This window comes from Paramacrobiotus metropolitanus, unplaced genomic scaffold, assembly GCF_019649055.1.
Source record: "Paramacrobiotus metropolitanus isolate TYO unplaced genomic scaffold, Prichtersi_v1.0 Parri_scaffold0000028, whole genome shotgun sequence".
NCBI lineage: Eukaryota > Metazoa > Tardigrada > Eutardigrada > Parachela > Macrobiotidae > Paramacrobiotus > Paramacrobiotus metropolitanus.
Window position 1 is genome coordinate 634,711 of NW_026570248.1, and position 26,045 is coordinate 660,755.

Here is a 26,045-nt window from a genome sequence, read left to right on the forward strand (position 1 = left end):
GCTTTATAAGATCAGAAAGCTGCAGATAACATCAGCTGCATCAGCCTGCCTATACGATTCTGGAGCAAATGCCTCTCGGCGATTTATTCATTTTCAATAAATTAACTAATAATTTTACAAACACTTCAAATGAAAAGAAAAATGCTTACCTATACAGTAGGAACTTTGTTGTCGTACAGAATAGGGTTTATCTTCAAAATATACAAAAGCACCTGACTAGAGAACAAGAGCAAGGGCTGAAAAAGGCAAGACGCTGCGAAACAAGGAACATCTGTCTATTCAACATTTCAAACATTGGACTGGGACACATGAGATTATTTTGCTATCATAGGGAAACGAAAAGACGTAACCTTCTGGAAATGCCAGTGATACTATCGCAATTCATCCGGATAGGCCCAAAGCACACAGGTTTTATCCGCACTTGTGGTCAGAAAGGATTTGTCAACCATATGCATATGACACTGGATAACCTTGTCGGCATGCGACGCAACAACGACATTCGGTAATGGATCGAATAAATTGCCTACAGAAAGCGCACGACTAATTGATGTACCGACGCAAAACAGAATTTGTAAGTCTCACCTTCCAAGTTATGTGCGCGGACTTTTGAGTCGTAAGACGCTGTCAGCAAAAAGTTTGATGCCGGAGAAAAACTTAGGCCACGTATGTCTTTACTATGAGGTTTGGACACTTGTAGTACCCGTCCAGCTCGTAAATCCCAGAGGCTCAATTCTCCGCTTTCGTGAGCTGTTGCCATGACCTTCCCCATCACGTCCACTCTCACACAGGTGACCGTGCTATCTACAACAATCGATGATTCATAACTTTAAAAATTCAGTTTGGCGGAAGAAATTTTTGGTCTTGGGCATACCTGGTAATCCGTCACTGTTTCTGAAAGTTTTAACAGCTGAGAGCGTACGCAGATCCCACAAACGGCACGTTTTGTCCTGAGCGCCGCTAACGAACATCCCACGAGTCCATGAGTGTAACGACAGTACTGGCGCAGAATGATCGCCAAATTTGTGCAATTTTGTGGCCGTATGACAATCGGTAGCGAAGATCTTGTTATCAGCACCGGCAGATATCATCAGCAGCGCGGAAGACGTACGAGTATCTTCCAAGAAGATCACATCCCGAATAGTGTCGTCATGCACGCGCAACTCCATATTGCCTTCTAGAAATTATTTTTAACAACCTTAACCAAACGGAATATCTGCTAGGAGGAAGAAATAATTTGCTAGGAGCAAAAATAATAACCCAAGTCGCTGCTGCCTTTTAATTGTCCGATAGGTTACTGCATTATAAATGATTTAAATCAAAAGCTACAGTACACCACGTAGCCATACCCTGTAATATCTTCGTCTGCGGGTCGAACCGAGACAGTTTAATAATTTTATCGTTTGAACCAGAAGCAATCAGTGTTCCCTTCAAGCTCCACGCCAAACAGAATAGAGACCCTTTATGGTAGTTGATACGGCTGTCCAAAATTCTTACATTGTGCGGTTGCTCCCGGTGCTCTGTTAATCTAAAATCAGCAGAAGATTCATAACTGATCCCAGGAAATTTATCCAGTACCAGGCTACCAGCCGACTAATTAATAACCGCTCGCACTACATAAAACCGGCTATCGATATAACAGTCCTCAACAATGCACGTAGGGAATGATGGGAAAGTTAATTCATTACACACATACCGCGCATTCATTTGAGCTGGATATTCACAGATTCTTAATGTTTTCGAATTACTTCCAACCGCATAACAGCTTCCATCTGGATGAAATGCTGCACAGCGAACAAAAGCTTCGTCCTCCACAATTTGAACGGGAACGAAACGCAGAGTATCAGTTTCGAACTGCGGTACAAAAGCAATAATTACAAACCTGTTCCAAACATACTATTTTCGCTAATAATTTTTCTAGTAAGGCCAATGCACTTACATCGATCGAGGCAGACGGTGAACGGGAGTGATAACCAGTAGATGTATTATCGGACAAAAGAGTATCTGATCGATTTTCGAGACGTGGAATGACTGCTTGTAACGTTGAGTTCTCTGAGGATGCTGATTTTTCCGACTGACCTTTGATTCTGTCAGGACCTGATATAGGAATATCTTTTCCGCGCATAATATCACCGGTCGGTACGTAGGCTCGATCCAGTCCGATGGGAGTAACAACATTTTGATTCTGCGCAGTTTCTAAACGCCTGCTGATCAACGGGCTGCCAACGTTGCGATCATTCTGCACTACTGCGGGCGAAGAAACCTTTGACTGCGCGCTGCCCATTATTTCGGCAACTAGGAGATCTCGCAACCGATCACGTTCATGCCAATCCTCCATGACGCGCTTTCGATCTTCGTCTTGCTCGCGTCGCTGGGATACAGGCTCTGTCCCATGGTCGACATCGCTGAAACTGTTAATGTTCTCTTCGATTGGAGACAACGGTTCGCCAGTATTCTGTCGATGGTCAGGCATATCGACCTTCCTTTCTGTAAACATTACCGTAAAACTAAAAATCAATATCAACTAAGTAATTAATAAAACAAGGTTCATGTGAGAGTGACCTTGCAGCTTGGTGGTATTTTCGTTAACCAAAGCGGCACGAGCAGAGCGTGAGTTGCCGGGCCGCCGAAAACTGTTTTCAACAGGAAACTCAGATAGGAGGTGAACCAGCAAACAGGGAATTAGACGAGGGGCGCATCGAGATCACTTCTGGCTAATTCGCAGATCATCTGTCTTGCAGGCAAGTGAGAGATGAACCAAACGATCAGGGGGGCTCACATTCGTTTCACCTTGAGAAGGAGTGCCAATCTAAAAATCCTTCCTGGTTAGCCAGTATGTGTTGACAAAACTTCGCTCCACACAGTAAAAAAGAAACGTCATTTGCGCATTTTCCGGGTGAACAATCAGGACACTAATGTAGTATAACTTAAAGCGTCTTTTGGTCTTGAGTCTACATAAATCTAAATTTACTTACTCACGTTCTCACTCTTGTCGTGTTTTCGATACCGTCAAAAGTCAAACAAATAACTCAAAATTATTCACTCGAATCTCCAAATTGGACATGTCACTTTGAGTGTAAACAAGTTAGTAGTGCATGTGCGTTGTTTTCGTGTATGTGTACAAATCACGCATACATCTATACAACTAAGGTACTTTCGCAATTGCCATTGGCTGGCCAGCGCTACTTGTATAGATGTATGCGTAATTTGTACAGATACACGAAACCAACGCACATGCACTAGTATGTCTGCAGAAATATACCTACTCGAGGGTTTAGATGAATTTCAAAGCAAATCTGCAGTAGAACGTAAAACCTAAATTAAAAATTAAAAAAAGCTACAACTACGAATGCTAGCTGCGAAACCGATTTAAAGTATTGTAACAAAATCAGTTACAGTGAAGTTAGATAGACAACTCAAACAGTCAAACTCGAAGGGAACAATTACATGTATAAGCATAAACCGAAATACCACAAACCATCGATATACATATCAATGTGTACTGTACTGTAATTAAAATTCTCCGTATCCGACGAGGAATCTTACCTGTAGCACGGTTTCCACTAACGGGCGAATCTCTCGAAAACATTTGACTCGAGCACTGGATGGATTCCAGTCGCGAAAGTCCGGATGGTCCTGGATGGTTCCGTACGACAGCAGCAAACGGTACTCATTCAGTTCCGCTTTTTCGCATACGGTCTCGAGCTCGCGCAAGCAGTTCACCGCAGCTTCTTCGGAGAACTTGGTGTTTCCCACTTCATTCTTTATGCAGAGCAGTTCCAGATACTTATAACGGTAAACAATCTTCTTAAAGTAAATATAATCAAAAACAGCGGCCTGTTGGAGTGGTTCAACGTAATCGACTGCATCATCCCACGAGCCCTCGATTATCAAATCTCGTAAAAACAGGATTTCGTTAGAGAAAGCGCCATTCACAATTCCAGTCTCCCGCTCCAGAGATATCTGCGATATGTTTAAATTTTTCGACTCCAGGAACTCCAAGATCAATATGATGATTTCGCGGTCAGAAATATTGACCTGGGAGTTGCTCGTGGAGGAATTCGGTTTAATTACCATTTCCAGCGGTAATTATATTAAAAATGTTCAAAAGAAAATTTCAGGACTATTCAGCACTTCGTAAAGGAAATGGAAGGGATAAATGGATGGTAAATTACACAATGGATTAATAGTAGTAAACGGCGTCCCGCAAAGCGATTTTGGATTTTGTCACGTCCAGATTGCAGTTTATGACGTCACACATATAGTCTAAAATACCATTGCATTTATCGCAACCAAGTGTTTTAGTTTACACACTAGTTAATTACACTAATTAATTAATTAAGGTTTTAGTCAATCTTACAAGTACCTACCAGAAATGAACTTGTTATAGCTAATTTTGTTCAGAAAAAAACCCTGTTAAGTGATATTTGAACTATGCGAACTTGAGATCACGTGACCAAGGTATAAATTTTAAGTTACTTTGTTGAAATTCAGCAATATTTGCTAATGGCGTCTAAAATATGTGACACATGACTTTTCAAACGTCATAAAAACAATGCAAAAATTCCATAAAAATTACCAAATTTAGACCCTATTTTGTATTATCAACTGCATAGATTAGAGAATTATCGTAATCATACACGTACATACTAGCTTGCGTGCACGCATTAAGCTGCTGGAAACAGCTGTTACATTTATCGCACAATAAAAGTACAGTTATGAAAGTGGGCAGTTCATGGTACACCCATACCTGTTTGTCCTATAAATAAATAAGTATCCTCAAACTGTAGAAATAATAATGCAATATTTAACTGAATGGAATTTCAACGCGCCAGTAGCGTCATAATTAAAGTACCATGCCACAAAAAATGCATACTCAGGATCATGCTGAACAGCCAAAGATAGTTAGAATAAATCTTCCAGTAGTGTACAGTGTACTTCATAAGGCGCAATTCATATGTATTGTACATGAGTCCCACAGTGTTAAATAGTTTATTATTCGAGCCGCTCAGGCTGTATGGCATTATTGACGAGGTAGTCGCGCTTATGTTCGAGCGCTGTTCCACGCCGCAAGAATGTAAACAACTTGTTGTGTGACAGGGACTCATCTTAGTACGATGGGTAAAGTATACAATAATGTACACCATACAGTATTATACGTAAACAGTATACAATTTTGAGCTTAACAGCTAATACATTGCAACCCACAAGCATTGATTTATTAAGAATAAATTCCTTAAATACTTGAGACATACCATTCTATGTAGAAAAATTGATTTACAAAGTACATTTAAACGGGGTACGTACTGTATTATCATTTTATTGTAATGGTTAGATAAACAGTACACATAGCGTTCCACGCCGTGCCCACGCGCACATCAGGCACCCCACCCATCAACGCATCAGAGATACGGATCTTCCTCAACCATGAGCACTATCCTGCCTTCGCTGCAGCTACGTTAGCGACTAAAAAGTTTTGTTTTGCATCCAAATAGTGCGCTGAAGGATTTTATTTTGCAATTGAGGTAAAACATCCTCTAGTAGTAATTTTATGACTTTGTAAAACCAAAATCACAAATTATGCTGTTTTAAGATGTGCACACTATACAACCGCTCACGCTCAATAAAATATTGATCTGCCAAACTGATATGATGAGCGCGCGTATGTGTAACGGAATGCTTTGCAATACTAAGTTTACATAATTATTACAAAAGAATGATACTGCTTACCCTGTTGGGAAAGTACTTAGTATAGCCGATTTTTCTCATAGAATAATGGTATGCTCAAAGTATTTACAAAAATATATTCTTATCAAATTACTGCTTTTCGGTTACAAGCAGGATTTAAAAATATGGGTTGCTTAAAGGCACAGGTGGATTGCAATGTGCGCTGGGCGGCGCTGTCGTCATAGCCACTGCACTTTATATAATCGTTTAAATGACAGACTTATTAATTGCAGTACTGCACACATATTACATTAAACAAAAAATGAGTAAATGACTGTAATTGAAATATGCGCTAGCTTTGTTCAGTTTTGAAACGCTAAGGTAGTGTGGCATGCCATTGTAATGAACTTACAAGATGAGACCAGTTGTCTTTGGATTCCAGGCAGGTGCTTAGGCTTAAAATAAGCTTATAATATAGTCTATTTTATCCCATTTTTGCAGTACCGCTGATAGAAGAATATTTAATATGTACTCAAAATTATTAGAGAGCTGGGATGCACTATGGCGATCCATTTGTCTTGGTGCATCATGTTAACTCTCCTGATGTTGGTTCTCATTGAAAACACGAACATAGTGTTCAAGATCCAAAAGCAATGTTCGAAAACCGAATACGACGCTCGAAACGAAAGCATAATGCTTTCGTGTTTAAAGCGCAGACAGAGCATCATCCGCTGAGACAAACCGTTATTAGAGCGCATTGAGCTCTAAACTTTGAGTGGTTTTAAATCTTATCTTTTATATCAGTGGGGTAGCGAAAAATGAAATGAAAATGCAACTCTAAGCTTCACTTTAAGCCTAAACACCAGTCTGACCCAAAGACAACTGGGTTCCTATGCTGTTAGTAACTCAATGTGAAATGCTACTGTTTTACGCAAACCATTTGAAATCTGCTTGTCTTATCAGTTTTTGCTACAAAAATTGGTTCCAGAAAGGAAACCGAAAGAATGACTTTGCAAATTTAACCGCAAAATAAATGTTATCCATCAGTACTGATTTAACAGTACGAATTGCTGTACAAAAAAGAAAAGGCTGTTTTGCAAGATAGCCGTTAATGCTTTTTATAGTGCATGGTGCTCTTGAAACGTATGCGATCACAGTTAAATGAAACATTGTACAAAAGGCTGACTGATATTTGAGTTTGTTAACAAAATTAAAATTTTATCAAAATTACAAATTGTTGACTACTCTGATTATGTAAAACTGATAAATAAAAGCATGAAACATTTTTTCGCCGAACCTAGCAATGGTATCCAATTTTTTATTGTTGCTAGCATACATTTCTGTTCCACAAAACGAAGGGTAACGAACGTTGACTACTATAGCAGAATTTTTTTGAATGATTTTGCAACAAGTATATACATCCTGCGAGCTGAGTCGTTTACCGCAGTTTTTTGCGAAATTTTACGCATCTAGAACTGTATAGATTCAATCAATAAAAAATAAAATGTTTACGAGATTGTAAGACAAAAATTTTTTTTGCATAAATTTTCGAAAGATGGCAAAATAGGGGTGCATGAATCAGGCATCAGAAAAGTGGTAGTCGGGCGTTCAAAACATCTGATTATAACGCCACCACGCTAGCATTTTCCATACGGTAAAAGAGTGCACTACTGTCGTGTTTTACTGCTAAGGCGACAGAATCACTTCCGAAATTTGTACTGTATGATATAGCGTTTGTTGAGATTTGATATTGTAGAAGTATGTTTATCAGCCTTTGTAAGTTGGTACAGTAAGCGATTGTCAATAGTTCAGCCACGAAAGTCATCGAAAACAAATTCTGCAAAGTTGACAGTTAGGACAATATGTTGACATTTTAAGATAGGGCAATCTGCAGCAATAGCCAGAAGCAAAAAAATATTAAAGGCTATATCAGCAAAACGTTCAAAAAATTGAAAGTCATCGAAAACAATCTGCAAAGTTGACAGTTAGGACAATATGCTGACATTTTGCAAGATAGGGCAATCTTGCAGCAATAGCCAAGAAGCAAAAAAATATTAAAGGCTATATCAGGCAAAACGTTCAAAAATTGCCAAAATTTGAAAAATGTAAAGAAACCCGAAACGCATAGCTAACGCACGGTTCTACTCTGTCGTTTGCGTAATTTCTATAAGAAGTATAATATAACGAAGTTTTAGTGCACTTATGAAGCATGGTTTATTTAAAAAATTAACAAGAAACAGTTTTCTTTGCGCCAATCACAAACCTGACGGACGACTACGCTGCGATAATTGTACAAAATTAGACAAAAATCTGTAATTGTCTTAATTTTGTAAAATTAGTGTTAAATTTTTTACAATACTCATCTGTTTTATGAAGTATCATTTTCTTAAAACATTAGTAATCCACGCGCACTACTCATATGGTCGTTTAACTGGCTGCAGTATGTCATCGGTGACGGTTGTTGAAAGCAATATCACGTATTGCTGCTTCTACAAACCGATTCTTCCGTTTTTCCCTTACTCATTTCAACATAGCGTACTGTATGCGCAGTCCATACTATAATTTTTAAATTTGAAACGGTGTCCTTGCGTCGTTAAAAAAACGTGATGAACTACACGCCATGCCACCCGATCCACTGCACTCCACCAGTGTTACAACCACATTTATGCGGCAACGCAAAATAATGATTCACTTAAATTTAATTGAATAAGTCTATTTTTTCTTTTAAAATTGTTCCTAGGTTGATTTTGTTTCATTATGCACATTTACCGCTTGCACAGCCACAACGCAGCCGTACATTACATGGCGATGACCGCTGTTTATGTAGTTCGACACAAGCGGCGTGGCAAAGTGTTGCCTTCTTATTGGCTTTTTTAGCGATGTATTTGAAAAACGGTTTAAAATGTTTTAAAAAATTTGAGACACTGTATAACATATACAGTTGAATTGAGTCCAGGAAAGGAAATTGGTTTGTGGAAGTAAGTAGTAGTTTTTCGTGATGGCTACGGTGGACGTCCACCAAGCTTTGATTTGTTGTAGGTGCCCATTTAGGTGGGCATTTAGCGACCAAAAGGGAAGAAAACAACAAGTCACTGAATTGCTGTGGGTTAAAATGAGCACGAAGCTACATCATACACAAAACGCAGCCACAGAGCAACCAGATTAGTTTTACTCTGACGCGATTCATCATCAAAGTTGCGGCCCATTAGTACTTCGCTTTAGGGGTTCGAAGTGGTGAGTTGACTCAGGTAGACCTGTATTGACCACAGGCATTACTGTAACGAGCACGCATTCCCGAACGGTCAGCGTTGATACAGGCTGACGACTATAGACATTGCCATGGGGCCGTGCATGATTTGCACGGATGCGTGGAGCAAAAGAAGGTCCAAACAGTTTTAGAGGTGCATAATGCTAGCGTTGCGCACTCGGATCTCGGATATGCTTCATGGATCTCACATCCTAATTAACCAGTGGTAATAACATAATTTATCTACACTGTTTTGCCAGCTAGCAAACGTTTGCTTTCAAAAGTATTGTTTGTGCTTGTGGTTAGATCTTTGCACTTAGGACAACCAAGTTCTTTGCAACTGATGACTTCAGGAAATATGCCCCGAAGCTCTGTTTTCCAAATGTTATTTGTGTAAAATGTCAGTTGTACCTGAGCGTTCTCCAATCTACTAAAAAAATTCTGAATTGCTCACCACACAAGCCCATGAGAATGTCAAGACTGACTGTGAAAGTTGGCTGGTAACGATTAAGTTTGCAGGAGTGGTAAACCAGAAACAATAGCTGAGGCCAGTGCCACAATCACACACTGCTATTCGTGTAATAAACCTCTTCGATTTAGCTATAAACGAGTCAATATCCACAACAACCTTTGGCTTTGCACTCTGACATTTTTCACTATTATTTTAAAAATGTGCCTGGGGAGCAACTCGGTTTTTCTTGAGGTCATGTAGCAAACTGCATAAAAGTGAACTGTCGGTCAATTTGTCGGTAAGAAGTTGTGATAATTATCGTACGTCAGTTCAGAAATTGTCATTACAAAGCGAAGACGAGTAAATTGCTTCCATAAAAAATGAGCACGTGTTCACAATTTTTACGTCTTTAAAGGTTGAAAAATTTGATTTTACATCAACTATTGTTTGTTTTGGTTTCTTAATTTGCTGGCACGATAGTCACTGCCATATGCGCTTTAAAGATTACATTTACTTATTGATAGTTTTGATCAAACCTTTTAATTATACTTGACGCTAGTACTGACACTTGACGCCAGTAATGCTCAACGCTAAATATGGTGAGCATCCACCTCTTAGTGGATTGGCACATAGAAATAGCCACGGCCTGGATAAAGTTGGACGAAGTGTAACAGCTAGTCATGTTTCCATTTGCACTAATAAATTGCGTTCTTATAAATGTCATCTTTTAGTTACAGAAAGAAAAGGGCACAAACACATGTAGACAAGAAAAATGTCACCAAACTGGTCCAGTGGATATGCATATATATATATATATATGTATACATCATTCAAAAATTAACTGCAACAGTTTCAGTGCGATATTTTTGACACCGCATTTTATCTCACTAAAATTTGACGTCAAATTTCTTGGTGGCTGTAGATAACCAGCTTTTACCCTGCATTACCTTGTTTACAGAAATTGAATTATTTTTGTGAAGTAAACATTTTTGTCTGTTGTTTTGTTCCACTTATTTGGGCTTTCGACTTCTAGTACTGTATTGTTGATAAATATTTAAACTTTGTAACTTGTTCGGAAAAGTGTTTCGAACATTACACAAAATTATGTAATAATAATGAACGATACAAGAACTGCTTCACAAAGTTTTGTCTTGGGATCACTGATCTTCATTTTAAAAGTTTTGACATGTCATCAAATGTTGGATGCGTCTGACTGTTTAATAGTTGCGCTGCAAGCTTAATGAGAAGGTATATTTTAAACTCGCTAGCTACATTCTGTAATAATTGATATATCTAAACACATTTTACGTTTTGTGGGTAAAACAGCGACGTCTTAGTTAACCTTAATCAATTGCGATATGCATAATGTAAAACGGTTGAATAATCATGGCTAAAAATTCAAGACCGTGTGGTATAAAGATTTAACTAACTTTCCATGTGGAGCAACAAAGTAACGCTGATTTATAATTTGACCTACATTATACTGCAATGCTTTGGTTCGCTGAGAAAATATTGGGTTTACAGTCAATATTTAGGAAACGCTATGAGTTGTACAAACGTCTCAGCTTATACCTATTTAACAATAATGATACGGTATAAGTCTGATATTTTCTTTGCGCTTGCCACCAAAAGGCGCTTAACTGGAATTTAACTACTTGTGCACGTGTGACACGTAATGCCACTTTGAGCGGCACGGACGGCTATAGCGTGTGTCGTGATATTTGATTTAAACATATTTTGTTTAGAACTTGCATTTACAGCTGCTGTATGAAGAAACAGAGATGTTTCGTTTTGGATCTTTGAAAGTAAACAGTAAAATTTCGGCGAACGTTTGCGTACAAATTCAAATATTATATAAAAAATAATATTATATAAAATATTTTCGTGTTTGCTGTTTAAAGGAACCTGATTAGTGCGAGCGGGTAGTGCGTACAGCAGTAAAACGGGACATGTTAGGTAATTTCGATCTTGAAAAATTTTCAAAGAATGAAATTTTATTTTGGCAGAATTTGAAGAGTTGACTAAATTATACTCCAGTGTTTTGTATGCTAGATAATAAAGTGGGCTGATGTACAATAATAGCAATAAATACTCAACCAAAAAAATAAGACATGTTTGCAACCTGCAAAATGCAATAAGAACAACGTAACAGCAGGGTACTAGAGCTGGGAGCTATTTTCTTGCTCATTCCGGTTTTGATACTGTTAGTCATTTAGCAAACAACACGGTGGGGGAGCGTTTATAGAAAAAACAATTACGCAAAATTCTGAATACAAACTGGCCAATGCTGAACCTCTAAAGGATCACTTTTTTGTTTTTTGCGATATATACTTACTAGTTGTGATTTCTTTTGTTATTACGAGTAGTTGGCATGCGAGTCTGTCTATCAAGCTAGTAAATTAATTAGTAACCTCTACAAGCCTATTTGTTTTGATTATTTTGAAGACGCGGAGAAGAGATAATTACTTACAACCTTTCCGTCGACATTTTGTTGCCCAAAACAACTGAAAACTGTAATAGTAACCTACCTCACTCATACCAAAGCCGTTAAGCGAAAGGAGTAAATTTTCAGGCCTCTGAGACATCATGATAGCGACAGAAGATAAAGCACGATAAGGAGTATCGCTGACGTACGGTTACAGATTTTGTTTACCTGTATTCGGGTAACTGAGAGATTTGATTCTAATTCAAAGAACACGCAACATGTGGTTCGAGATTGGCATTTGTTCTTTGATGTTCAAAAGCCAGCAAGCTATCGGTTAGCGTAATAGCACTGGTCTGTAAGTCTTATATCGAAAACCTTCATTTGTAGAATAAAACTTTCATAGATTTAGTCTGCTATCGCCTGTACAGTAATGACTACAATATGATTTGATTGAAAGGCCTTGCGCTTGCATCAGTTAGAAACTGAAATACTTAATATTTTTAGTTTTTAACGACACCACAACAAAGCAGAATAAAGAAAGCATAATAGAGAAATAATAACGACTGACAGCTGCAAAGCTGTGGTTGGTTCTATAAATTGGTAATAGCTATGACTCTTGTTGTGGTAGCGGTGCTGGTAGTGACAAGTATTGTGGTACTAGGAATGTACACTTGTTTTAAAATTTTGGTTTTCGGGCACTTGTGTATTTTTATTTTTCAAACCTTTTCAGAGTCTCTTGATTTCTTATTTTTGGATATTTTGGCTTTTCGTTTCAGTGTGTCTATTTGTACATTTGTTTTCGTTTTTTAATATTCCTAGATTTAAATTGCAGTTAATTCTGATGATAGGAGGAAAGTTTCGCTAGCACAAGTTTCAAGTTTTGCTAGTGTTTTATCGGCACTTAAATTTTCTTTATATTTAAGCATCCAATTAAAATTTTTCTTAAAAATACTCAGAAAGTCTAGTTAAACTAAAGACCTTGAAGCAAGAACTGCGCAAAGACGCGTGCAGTTTTATTGACGACTCTAATTCATTAAGCGAGACCAACCGACAACCACCCTTTCTGTCCCGACCCATGATTTCTTCACGTGTCCGCTATTTGTAAAAGATTGATAGTATGTTGAACAATGTGCATGGCCGTCGGCTGGTGCAGTCAAATAAATGGAATGTCGGTTTAGTTACGCGCATACTGCATGGTGACTGCACTAATACCAAACCACGCCCACTACCTGTGTTCCTGCACATACTACCAAACACTAACATCTGTACCACCACCAAGGCTCCTCTTCTCACCTCCGTTGTTCCTACCAATTAAGGAAAAACTGAAATTAGCTGCTTAACCGGTAAGTCAACCTCGGTTAATCCGTAATTTTAAAACCGTTTCCACTACCCTTAAGCTTAAAGACTTGAGACAACGTGAACGGGGTTTTTCACTATTTTCTGGGAAATCGAACGAATTTTTAGCAGAAGGCAGAAGAGCGTACAAAGGCGCTCGTTTGTCTAGAGATTTTGTTAAGAGCACTACATTTGTAAAACTATTAAACCTTACTTTTCGATTAAATTTAAACATTTTTAATCTGTCTCGCTTTAACAAAACACGTTTTCCGTAGCAATAATTATTTGTCGGGTCGGATATTTTCTGCTTGCTGTATTTTGTATCACGTGGTGGTGGGTGAATCCATGTATTGTTCATTGCGCTGCATTTTTTAAAATTTTGGCAAAAGCGTTAACGTAATTCGTTTGACGATACTAGTGAACAATCACGACCTGTGAACGGTTATTTAAGTTTCGTTTAGCATGCATTTTTACTTGACGCAAAATTTGTTACAATTCAGTGCGCCAGCACTACGTTTTGAGCAATTTAGGGTAGTGGAAGCGGTTTAAAATTAGGGATTAACCGAGGTTGATTTACCGGTTAATCAGCTGATTTCAGTTTTTCCTTAATTGGTAGGAACAACGGTGGTGAGAGGAGGAGCCTTGGTAGTGGTACAGATGTTAGTGGTTGGTAGAATGTGCAGGAACACTGGTAGCGGGCGTGGTTTGGTATTAGTGCAATCACCATGCAGTATGCGCGTAACTAAACCGACATTCCATTTATTTGACGGCACCAGCCGACGGCCATGCACATTGTTCAACATGCTATCAATCTTCTACAAATAGCGGACACGTGAAGAAATCAGTGGTCGGGACAGAAAGGGTGGTTGTCGGTTGGTCTCGCTTAATGAGTAAGCCGTCAATAAAACTGCACGCATCTTTGCGCAGTTCTTGCTTCAAGGTCTTTAGTTTAACTAGACTTTTGAGTATTTTTAAGGAAATTTTAATTGGATGCTTAAATATAAAGAAAATGTAAGTGCTGATAAAACACTAGCAAAACTTGAAACTTGTGCTAGCGAAACTTTCCTCCTATCATCAGAATTAACTGCAATTTAAATCTAGGAATATTAAAAAAACGAAAAACAAATGTACAAAATAGACACACTGAAAAAACGAAAAGCCAAAATATCCAAAAATAAGAAATCAAGAGACTCTGAAAAGGTTTGAAAAATAAAAATTACACAAGTACCCGAAAACCAAAATTTTAAAACAAATTGTACATTCCTAGTACCACAATACTTGTCACTACCAGCACCGCTACCACAACAAGAGTCATAGCTATTACCAATTTATAGAACCAACCACAGCTTTTGCAGCTGTCAGTCGTTATTATTTCTCCTATTATGCTTTCTTTATTCTGCGCTGTTGTGGTGTCGTTAAAAAACTAAAAATATTAAGTATTTCAGTTTCTAACTGATGCAAGCGCAAAGGCCTTTTCCAATCAAATCATATTGTAGTCATTACTGTACATAGGCGATAGCAGACTAAATCTATGAAAGTTTTATTCTACAAATGAAGGTTTTCGATATAAGACTTACAGACCAGTGCTATTACGCTAACCGATAGCTTGCTGAAAACTTTTGAACATCAAAAGAACAAATGCCAATCTCGAACTACATGTTGCGTGTTCTTTGAATTAGAATCAAATCTCTCAGTTACCCGAATACAGGTAAACAAAATCTGTAACCGTACGTCAGCGATACTCCTTATCGTGCTTTATCGCTACCGTCGCTATCATGATAGCTCTCACCAGAGGAAGCCTGAAGAATTTACTCCTTTCGCTTAACAGCTTTGGTATGTGTGAGTGAGGTAGGTTACTATTACAGTTTTCAGTTGTTTTGGGCAACAAAATGTCGACGGAAAGGTTGTAAGTAATTATCTTATCTCTTCTCCCGCGTCTTCAAAATAATCAAAGACAAATAGGCTTGTAGAGGTTACTAATTAATTTACTAGCTTGATAGACAGACTCGCATGCCAACTGCTCGTAATAACAAAAACAAAATCACAACTAGTAAGTACATATCGCAAAAAACGAAATGTGATCCTTTTAGAGGTTCAGCATTGGTCAGTTTGTATTCACAATTTTGCGTAATTGTTTTTTCTATAAACGCTCCCCAGCCCGTGTTGTTTTGCTAAATGACTAACAGTATCAAAAACCGAAATGAGCAAGAAAATAGGTCCCAGCTCTGGTACCTTGCTGTTAAGTTGTTCTTATTGCATTCTGCAAGTTGCAAACATGTCTTATTTTTTAGCTGAGTATTTATTGCTATTATTGGTACATCAGCCCACTTTATTATCTAGCAGACCAAAAACACACTGGAGGTATAATTTAGTCAACTCTTCAAATTCTGCCAAAATAAAATTTCATTCTTTGAAAATTTTTCAAGATCGAAATTATCTAACATGTCCTGTTTTATTGCTGTACGCACTACCCGCTCGCACTAATCAGGTTCGCACAACAGCAAACACGAAAATATTTTTATATAATATTATTTTTATATAATATTTAGATTTGTACGCAAACGTTCGCCGAAATTTTACTGTTTACTTTCAAAGAACCAAAACGAAACATCTCTGTTTCTTCATACAGCAGCTGTAAATGCAAGTTCTAAACAAAACATGTTTAAATCAAATATCACGACACACGCTATAGCCGTCCGTGCCGCTCAAAGTGGCATTACGTGTCACACGTGCACAAGTAGTTAAATTCCAGTTAAGCGCCTTTTTGGTGGCAAGCGCAAAAGAAAATATCCAGACTTATACCGTATCATTATTGTTAAATAGGTATAAGCTGAGACGTTTGTACAACTCATAGCGTTTCCTAAATATTGACTGTAAACCCTTAATATTTTCTCAGCGAACCAAAGCATTGCAGTATAATGTAGGTCAAATTACAAATCAGCGTTACTTTGTTGCTCCACATGGAAAGTTAGTTAAATCTTTATTGCCACACGGTCTTGAATTTTTAGCTTATGATTATTCAACCGTTTTACATTATGCATATCGCAATTGATTAAGGTTAACTAAGACGTCATGTTTTTACCCACAAAACGTAAAATGTATTTAGATATATCAATTATTTACAGAATGTAGCCATAGCGAGTTTAAAATGACCATACCTTCTCATTAAGCTTGCAGCGCAACTATTAAAGCAGTCAGACGCATCCAACATTTGATGACAGTAATGTCAAAACTTTTAAAATGAAGATCAGTGATCCCAAGACAAAACTTTGTGAAGCAGTTCTTGTATCGTTCATTATTATTACACTAATTTTTGTAGTAATGTTCGAAACACTTTTCCGAACAAGTTACAAAGTTTAAATATTTATCAACAATCGCACAGTACTAGAAGTCGAAAGCCCAAATAAGTGGGAACAAAACAACAGACAAAAATGTTTACTTCACAAAAATAATTCAATTTCCTGTATTAAACAAGGTAATGCAGGGTAAAAGCCTTGGTTATCTACAGCCACCAAGAAAATTTGACGTCAAATTTTAGTGAGATAAAATGCGGTGTCACAAAAATGTCGCACTGGAAACTGTTGCAGTTAATTTTTGGAATGATGTATACATATATATATATATATACATATGCATATCCACGTTGGACCAGTTTGGTGACATTTTTCTTGTCTACATGTGTTTGTGCCCTTTTCTTTCTGTAACTAAAAGATGACATTTATAAGAACGCAATTTATTAGCTGCAAATGGAAACTTGACTGTAGCTGGTATTTCCTACACTTCGTCCAACTTTATCCAGGCCGTAGGCTAATTTCTATGTGCCAATCCACTAAGAAGGTGGATGCTCACCATATTTAGCGTTGAGCATTACTGGCGTCAAGTGTCGAGTACTAGCGTCAAGTATAATTAAAAAGGTTTGATTAAAAACTATCAATAAGTAAATGTAATCTTTAAGAGCGCATATGGCAGTGACTATCGTGCCAGCAAATTAAGAAACCACAAAAACAAACAATAGTTGATGTAAAATCAAATTTTTCAACCTTTTAAAGACGTAAAAATTGTGAACACGTGCTCATTTTTTATGGAAGCAATTTACTCGTCTTCGCTTTGCTTAATGACAATTTCCTGAACTGACGTACGATAATTATCACAACTTCTTACCCGACAAATTATTGACCGACAGTTCACTTTTATGCAGTTTTGCTACATGACCTCAAGAAAAACCGAGGATTGCTCCCCAAGGCACATATTTTTAAAATAATAGTGAAAAATGTCAGAGTGCAAGCCAAAGGTTGTTGTGGATATTGGCTCGTTTATAGCTAAATCGAAGAGGTTTATTACACGAATAGCAGTGTGTGATTGTGGCACTGGCCTCAGCTATTGTTTCTGGTTTACCACTCCTGCAAACCTTAATCGTTACCAAGCCAACTTTCACAGTCAGTCTTGACATTCTCATGGGCTTGTGTGGTGAGCAATTCAGAATTTTTTAGTAAAGATTGGAGAACGCTCAGTACAACTGACATTTTACACAAATAACATTTGGAAAAGCAGAGCTTCGGGAGCATATTTCCCTGAAGTCATCAGTTGCAAAGAACTTGGTTGTCCTAAGTGCAAAGATCTAACCACGCAAGCACAAACAATACTTTTGAAAGCAAAACGTTTGCTAGCTGGCAAAACAGTGTAGATAAATTATGTTATTACCATTGGTTAATTAGGATGTGAGATCCACTTGAAGCACATATCCGAGTGCGCAACGCTAGCACATTATGCACCTCTAAAACTGTTTGGACTGCTTCTTTGCTCCACGCATCCGTGCAAATCATGCACGGCCCCCATGGCAATGTCTATAGTCGTCAGCCTGTATCAACGCTGACCGTTCGGGGTGGCGTGCTCGTTACAGTAATGCCTGTGGTCAATACGAGTCCTACCTAGGTCAACTCACCACTTCGAACCCCTAAAGCGAAGTACTAATGGGCCGCAACTTTGATGATGAATCGCGTCAGAGTAAAACTAATCTGGTTGCTCTGTGGCTGCGTTTTTGTGTATGATGTAGCTTCGTGCTCATTTTAACCCACAGCAATTCAGTGACTTGTTGTTTTTCTTCCCTTTTGGTCGCTAAATGCCCACCTAAATGGGCACCTACAGCAAATCAAAGCTTGGTGGACGTCCACCGTAGCCATCACGAAAAACTACTACTTTTACTTCCACAAACCAATTTCCTTTCCTGGACTCAATTCAGCACAGCATATGTTATACACAGTGTCTCAAATTTTTAAAACATTTTAAACCGTTTTTTCAAATACATCGCTAAAAAGCCAATAAGAAGGCAACACTTTGCCACGCCGCTTGTGTCACCGAACTACACCATAAAACGGCGGTCATCGCCATGTATGTACGGCTGCGTTGTGGCTGTGCAAGTGGTAAATGTGCATAATGAAACAAAATCAACCTAAGGAACAATTTTAAAAGAAAAAGTAGACTTATTCAATTAAATTTAAGTGAATCATCATTATTTTGCGTTGCCGCATAAATGTGGTGGTAACACTGGTGGAGTGCAGTGGATAGGGTGGCATGGTGTGTAGTTCATCACGTTTTTTTAACGACGTTATTGTAAGGACACCGTTTCAAATTTTAAAAAAATTATTAGTATTGGACAGCGCATACAGTACGCTATGTTGAAATGAGTAAGGGAAAAAGCGGAAGGAAATCGGTTTGTAGAAGCAGCAATACGTGATGACCCCTTTCAACAACCGTCACCCATTGACATACTGCAGCCAGTTAAACGACCATATGAGTAGTGCGCGTATGAATTACTAATGTTTTTGAAAGTGATACTTCATAAAACGAATGAGTATTGCTAAAAAATTTTAACACTAATTTTACAAAAAATTAAGAAAAACAATTACAGATTTTTGTCTAATTTTGTACAATTATCGCAGCGTAGTCGTCCGTCAGGTTTGTGATTGGCGCAAAGAAAACTGTTTCTTGTTAATTTTTACTAAACCATGCTTCATAAGTGCACTAAAAACTTCGTTATATTATACTTCTTATAGAAATTGCAGCAAACGACAGGGTAGAACCGTGCGTTAGCTATGCGTTTCGGGTTTCTTTACATTTTTTTCAAATTTTGGCAATTTTTTGAACGTTTTGCTTGATATAGCCTTTAATATTTTTTGCTTCTTGGCTATTGCTGCAAGATTGCCCTATCTTGCAAAATGTCAACATATTGTCCTAACTGTCAACTTTGCAGAATTTGTTTTCGATGACTTTCGGTAAGCTGTGAACTATTGACAATAGCTTACTGTACCAACTTATCTGCCAACAAAGGCTGATAAACATACTTCTACAATATCAAATCTCAACAAACGCTATATCATACAGTACAGAATTTCGGAAGTGATTTCTGTCGCCTTAGCAGTAAAACACGACAGTAGTGCACTCTTTTACCGTATGGAAAATGCTAGCGTGGTGGCGTTATAATCCAGATGTTTTTGAACGCCCGACTACCACTTTTTTCTGATGCCTGATTCATGCACCCCCTATTTTTGCCATCTTTCGAAAATTTATGCAAAAAAAATTTTTGTCTTACAATCTCGGCTTAAAGAAACATTTTATTTTTTATTGATTGAATCTATACAGTTCTAGATGCGTAAAATTTCGCAAAAAACTGCGGTAAACGACTCAGCTCGCAGGAAGTATATACTTGTTGCAAAATCATTCGCAAAAAAATTCTGCTATAGTAGTCAACGTTCGTTACCCTTCGTTTTGTGGAACAGAAATGTATGCTAGCAACAATAAAAAATTGGATACCATTGCTAGGTTCGGCAAAGAGAAAAAATGCTTTCATGCTTTTATTTATCAGTTTTTACATAATCAGAGTAGTCAACAATTTGTAATTTTGATAAAATTTTAATTTTGTTAACAAACTCAAATATCAGTCAGCCTTTTGTGTACAATGTTTCATTCAACTGTGATCGCATACGTTTCAAGAGCACCATGCACTATGCAAAAAGCATTAACGGCTATCTTGCAAAACAGCCTTTTCTTATTTGTACAGCAATTCGTACTGTTAAATCAGTACTGATGGATAACATTTATTTTGCGGTTAAATTTGCAAAGTCATTCTTTCGGTTTCCTTTCTGGAACCAATTTTTTGTTTAAGCAAAAAACTGATAAGACAAGCCAGATTTCAAATGGTTTGCGTAAAAGAACAGTAAGCATTTCACATTAAGAGGTTACCCTAACAAGCATAGGAACCCAGTTGTCTTTGGAGTCCAGACTGGTGTTTAGGCTTAAAGTGAAGCTTAGAGTATATTGCATTTTCATTTCATTTTTCGCTACCCCACTGATATAAAAGATAAGATTTAAAAACCACTCAAAAGTTTTCAGAGAGCTCAAATGCGCTCTAATAACGGTTTGTCTCAGCGGATGATGCTCCTGTCTGCGCTTTTAAACACGAAGCACAAGCATTATGCTTTCGTTTCGAGCGTCGTATTCGGTTTTCGAACATTGCTTTTGGATCTTGAACACTATGTTCGTGTTTTCAATGAGAACCAACATCAGGAGAGTTAACATGATGCACCAAGACAAATGGATCGCCATAGTGCATCCCAGCTCTCTAATAATTTTGAGTACATATTAAATATTATCCTTCATATCAGCGGTACTGCAAAAATGGGATAAAATAGACTATATTATAAGCTTATTTTAAGCCTAAGCACCTGCCTGGAATCCAAAGACAACTGGGTCCTCATGCTTGTAAGTTCATTACAATGGCATGCCACACTACCTTAGCGTTTCAAAAACTGAACAAAGCTAGCGCACGCGAAATATTTCAATTACAGTCATTTACTCATTTTTTTGTTTAATGTAATAACTTAGTAATTTATTTGCAGTACTGCAATTAATAAGTCTGTCATTTTGACAACGATTATATAAAGTGCAGTGGCTATGACGACAGCCGCCGCCCAGCGCACATTGCAATCCACCTGTGCCTTTAAGCAACCCATATTTTTAAATCCTGCTTGTAACCGAAAAGCAGTAATTTGATAAGAATATATTTTTGTAAATACTTTGAGCATACCATTATTCTATAGAGAAAAAATCGGCTATACTAAGTACTTTTTTTCCCAACAGGGTAAGCATTATCATTCTTTTGTAATAATTATGTAAACTGAGTATTGCAAAGCATTCCGTTACACATACGCGCGCTCATCATATCAGTTTGGCAGATCAATATTTTATTGAGCGTGAGCGGTTGTATAGTGTGCACATCTTAAAACAGCATAATTTGTGATTTTGGTTTTACAAAGTCATAAAATTACTACTAGAGGATGTTTTACCTCAATTGCACAGAAAAATAAAAAATCCTTCAGCGCACTATTTGGATGCAAAACAAAACTTTTTAGTCGCTAACGTAGCTGCAGCGAAGGCAGGATAGTGCTCATGGTTGAGGGAAGATCCGTATCTCTGATGCGTTGATGGGTGGGGTGCCTGATGTGCGCGTGGGCACGGCGTGGAACGCTATGTGTACTGTTTATCTAACCATTACAATAAAATGATAATACGAGTACGTACCCCGTTTTAAAAATAGTACTTTGTAAATCCAATTTTTCTACATAGAATGGTATGTCTCAAGTATTTAAGGAATTTATTCTTAATAAATCAATGCTTGTGGGTTGCAATGTATTAGCTGTTAAGCTCAAAATTGTATACTGTTTACGTATAATACTGTATGGTGTACATTATTGTATACTTTACCCATCGTACTAAGATGAGTCCCCTGTCACACAACAAGTTGTTTACATTCTTGCGGCGTGGAACAGCGCTCGAACATAAGCGCGACTACCTCGTCAATAATGCCATACAGCCTGAGCGGCTCGAATAATAAACTATTTAACACTGTGGGACTCATGTACAATACATATGAATTGCGCCTTATGAAGTACACTGTACACTACTGGAAGATTTATTCTAACTATCTTTGGCTGTTCAGCATGATCCTGAGTATGCATTTTTTGTGGCATGGTGGAGCACTTTAATTATGACGCTACTGGCGCGTTGAAATTCCATTCAGTTAAATATTGCATTATTATTTCTACAGTTTGAGGATACTTATTTATTTATAGGACAAACAGGTATGGCTGTACCATGAACTGCCCACTTTCATAACTATACTTTTATTGTGCGATTAATGTAACAGTGTTTCCAGCAGCTTATTGCGTGCACGCAAGCTAGTATGTACGTGTATGATTACGATAATTCTGTAATCCATGCAGTTGATAATACAAACTAGGGTCTAAATTTGGTAATTTTAATGGAGATTTTGCATTGTATTTATGACGTTAAAAAGTCGTGTGTCACACACTTTAGACGCCATTAGCAAATATTGCTGAATTTCAACAAAGTAACTTAAAAATTTATACCTTGGTCACGTGATCTCAAGTTCGCATAGTTCAAATATCACTTAACCCAGGGTTTTTTTCTGAACAAAATTAGCTATAACAAGTTCATTTCTGGTAGGTACTTGTAAGATTGACTAAAACCTTAATTAATTAATTAGTGTAATTAACTAGTGTGTAAACTAAAACACTTGGTTGCGATAAATGCAATGGTATTTTAGACTATATGTGTGACGTCATAAACTGCAATCTGGACGTGACAAAATCCAAAATCGCTTTGCGGGACGCCGTTTACTACATTAAATGGATGGATGAACACAAAACTGAAAGTTCCCAAACGTTAATGAATGACGAAATTCACAACAGAGAGAGTATACGTACAAAGGCAAATAATTGAATGAAGGGAAACTTTTATTGCAGCGCAGCAGACGGCCATATGAATGGGCAGCAGACGCATCAAAACATTGGTGAGTCATTGCAGTGGCACAAATCAGTATGACCCGCCGCAGTACGAACAACAGTACAAGGCTTTTAATACCGTTTCAAGTTTCAACCGTTTATATCGGTTTACGTCTTTGTAGACATCCGAGTTGAGCTGTAAAGCAACTGTCTGCAATTTCGATAAGCCTGGAAGATCTTCCTTAATCATTCTCGCTGCGGTTTGCGATAACAACCGAAAGCGGAAAAAATATCGTGGTGAGTGCTTGTAGTCTGCAGTCTCCCGACTCGGATATCCAGCGTCAGTCCAGGAGTTCTGCAGTACGCACTGAGGCCATTGACTGGTACGGTACAAGAAGGATAGCTTTTTTTAGTTACGTAGTGAGTGTTTAACTTCAACCATTTCATAACCAGGGAAAATATCTCCAGAAGAGTTCGTACGGTATTTCATATGCAAAAAATGGCATCAGAAGAAATTGACAGCGGAGACGACGATTTCAACATGAACGAATTCAGTGGAACGACCAGTGACAGCCGACTGCGCGCTCTGAATAATTTACTGCAGCGGCCTATGCTTCCAGGTTTGGCGCTCCCGGATTTTGAAGGCTGTCCGGAGGTAGGCAACCAGATCCGTCAACCTTTTCTTATACGTTTTGATTGAATCAATGCAAGTACAAGCGGGCTTCCTCACATGCGAAGAACACATTGCAATTCTCAGTTCACCAGTCAAGCCTAAAGCGATGCTAATAATAATAATAATACAGAATCAGATATGACTGTCTGATATAATTTTGATGCTTAAACCTATCTGTATATATTCGGTATTACTGTAGTGCTTATGTCGTTATTGCAGCTGGTCAATTTTATGCGCGAGAACTGCAAAATCCTCGTTGTTGGAGCAGGTGGTTTGGGATGTGAACTGCTCAAAGATTTGGTATTCCAGTGGTTTCTTTTTTTGTTATGAATCTGTAAGATACTCAGGTCACGCCTGGATCACGTCAATTTTTTTTGTTACAATTTACAGGCTTTACTTGGATTCCGGCAGCTGACCGTAATCGACATGGACACGATTGATCTATCCAATCTTAACCGACAATTTTTGTTCAGGTAGACAAAACGAGTGCAAATGTGTGTTACCAAATCAAAACATTTCTTGGAACATTTTCCAATTTGAAATATCTGACAGGCCAAGTGATATCGGCAAAAGCAAGGCCGAATGTGCTGCTCGCTTCATCAACGAAAGAGTGCCACAGTGTCGAGTGGAAGCGTAAGAACGGCTGTTCATGATATTTTTCTGCGGTTGTTTAGTTACATATTTTTTCTGTGATATGCAGTCTCTGCAACCGAATTGAAGATTTTGATGAGGATTTCTATCGAGGTAAAAAGACAGACGGTTACTGTACTGTTTTTCACAGTCGCGAATGAGATGACCAGCTTGCAGTATATATTTCCGTCGCTTGTATTACAGGATTTCGTATTGTTGTCTGTGGTTTGGATTCCGTTGTGGCGCGAAGATGGATGAATGGAATGCTGGTGCATATAAAAACATGCAGATTCCTTCAAGGCGATAAATTTGTACTTTAAGTTTATATGTTTTTAGCTTTCTCTGCTTTCGTTCGATGAGGATAGCAACCTTGACCCAAGCACCATCATCCCGCTCGTTGATGGTGGAACCGAAGGATTCAAGGGCAATGTCCGAGTCGTGACCCCTGGTATTAGCGCTTGTTTGGAATGCTCTTTGGACCTCTATCCTCCCGCTGTGAGTTTGGCCATATTTCAACAGACAAGAAGCGTTTCTAATATGTATCGTCTATAAAGGTCAATTTTCCCATGTGCACTATTGCTCATACTCCTCGTTTACCTGAACACTGTATTGAGTACGCGAAAATTTTACTGTGGCCGAAGGAAGAGCCATTTGGGGGTAATGATCGATTATCTTGCTAATAATCTTACTGGTTACATGTCAAGAAAAGCATGCTTTCTTTTCTTAGTGGGTGTGAACGTAGATGGAGATGATCCGCAACACGTAACCTGGATTTGGCGAAAAGCGGAAGAGCGAGCAAAAGAGTTTGCCATTCAGGGCGTCACGTACCGTTTGACGTTGGGTTTGTTTCTTTAATTTCAAAGATCGTTTTAGAGGATCAATAATTTCCAGCTACGTGCCTTATGCCGTTTCTTTTTGCAGGAGTTGTCAAGCATATTATTCCTGCAGTTGCCTCCACTAACGCGGTAGTTGCTGGTAAATTTAACTTATTGATTCTTTTTTTTGTATTTTGTTTTAATCAATTTCGTTTATTACTGCTAGCTATATGCGCCTCGGAAGTTTTCAAGATCGCGTCATCCATGTATTCACCTGTCAGCAATTTCTTGTCCTTCAATGATGTCGATGGGATATACACGAATACTTTCCAGATGGAACGAAATGTAAGCACTGGCTTATTTTTTATCATTCTTATTAACAGCAACACTCAAGTATCGAAATTGTAGCCGGACTGTTTGGCCTGTTCCCAAATGTCGGTTACTTTTGACGTGGATTTCACCAAAACCTTGGGAGACTTCATCGAGTCTTTGAAAGTCAATCCAAAATTGTATGATACCATCATGGACTAGGGGTTTTAAGTGAGCATTACTTAAATTCAATCATTTTTTGATTTCCTTTAGTCAGATGAGGAATCCGGCTGTAACCGCATCCATAGAAGGAAAACAACGAACCCTGTATATGGCCAGCCTCGAGCAACAAACGAAAGGAAATTTGGAAAAAACGTTATACGATCTGGGTTTAAAAAGTGGTCAGGAAGTGGTAATTGCGGACATTACTTCTCCCGCTGCTAAAGTGTTTCACCTGCGATCTCTACATAACTAATGTGAAGTTTACGTTTTTGCCGCTTTTTTGTTTGGATCAAATTTTGATGTGATTAGAAATGATTTTTCCGCTGTACTCTGAGCTTGAAAACACTGTCCTTTTTAGAAGGCAAATAGCACAGATTTCTAACAAGAAAATTTAGAATAAGGTTTCAAATCTGTGGAAACTAACTCCGGGCACCCAAGGATTTGACACGGAGCTCCATCGCTCAACCCCTATTA

General features: G+C 38.1%; 2 protein-coding genes across 3 annotated transcripts; one reads left to right on the forward strand and one right to left on the reverse strand.

The window, feature by feature from the left end:
• Positions 1 to 71: 71 nt before the first annotated feature.
• LOC129588229 (WD repeat-containing protein 47-like) lies at positions 72 to 22,956 on the reverse strand. Its single transcript, XM_055482394.1, has 10 exons — positions 22,822 to 22,956; positions 3,544 to 4,179; positions 2,706 to 2,806; positions 2,560 to 2,630; positions 1,937 to 2,484; positions 1,694 to 1,851; positions 1,347 to 1,525; positions 872 to 1,174; positions 583 to 801; positions 72 to 523 (listed from the first exon to the last, which is right to left on the reverse strand). The coding sequence occupies exons 2-10, from the start codon at positions 4,072 to 4,074 to the stop codon at positions 372 to 374; spliced, it is 2,262 nt and encodes a 753-aa protein (XP_055338369.1). The 5' UTR covers positions 4,075 to 4,179; positions 22,822 to 22,956; the 3' UTR covers positions 72 to 371.
• On the forward strand, positions 21,754 to 25,973 carry LOC129588022 (NEDD8-activating enzyme E1 catalytic subunit-like). Of its 2 annotated transcripts, none has more exons than XM_055482021.1 (16): positions 21,754 to 22,259; positions 22,745 to 22,990; positions 23,105 to 23,305; positions 23,391 to 23,577; positions 23,815 to 23,895; positions 23,986 to 24,068; positions 24,148 to 24,228; positions 24,296 to 24,339; positions 24,430 to 24,494; positions 24,562 to 24,720; positions 24,780 to 24,882; positions 24,953 to 25,066; positions 25,147 to 25,200; positions 25,267 to 25,385; positions 25,449 to 25,549; positions 25,623 to 25,973. In XM_055482021.1, the coding sequence occupies exons 4-16, from the start codon at positions 23,413 to 23,415 to the stop codon at positions 25,822 to 25,824; spliced, it is 1,371 nt and encodes a 456-aa protein (XP_055337996.1). In that variant the 5' UTR covers positions 21,754 to 22,259; positions 22,745 to 22,990; positions 23,105 to 23,305; positions 23,391 to 23,412; the 3' UTR covers positions 25,825 to 25,973. The 2 variants fall into 2 exon arrangements, with proteins under 2 accessions (XP_055337996.1, XP_055337995.1); XM_055482020.1 differs by having other exon boundaries at positions 21,757 to 22,259; positions 23,376 to 23,577.
• The last annotated feature ends 72 nt before the right edge of the window (positions 25,974 to 26,045 follow it).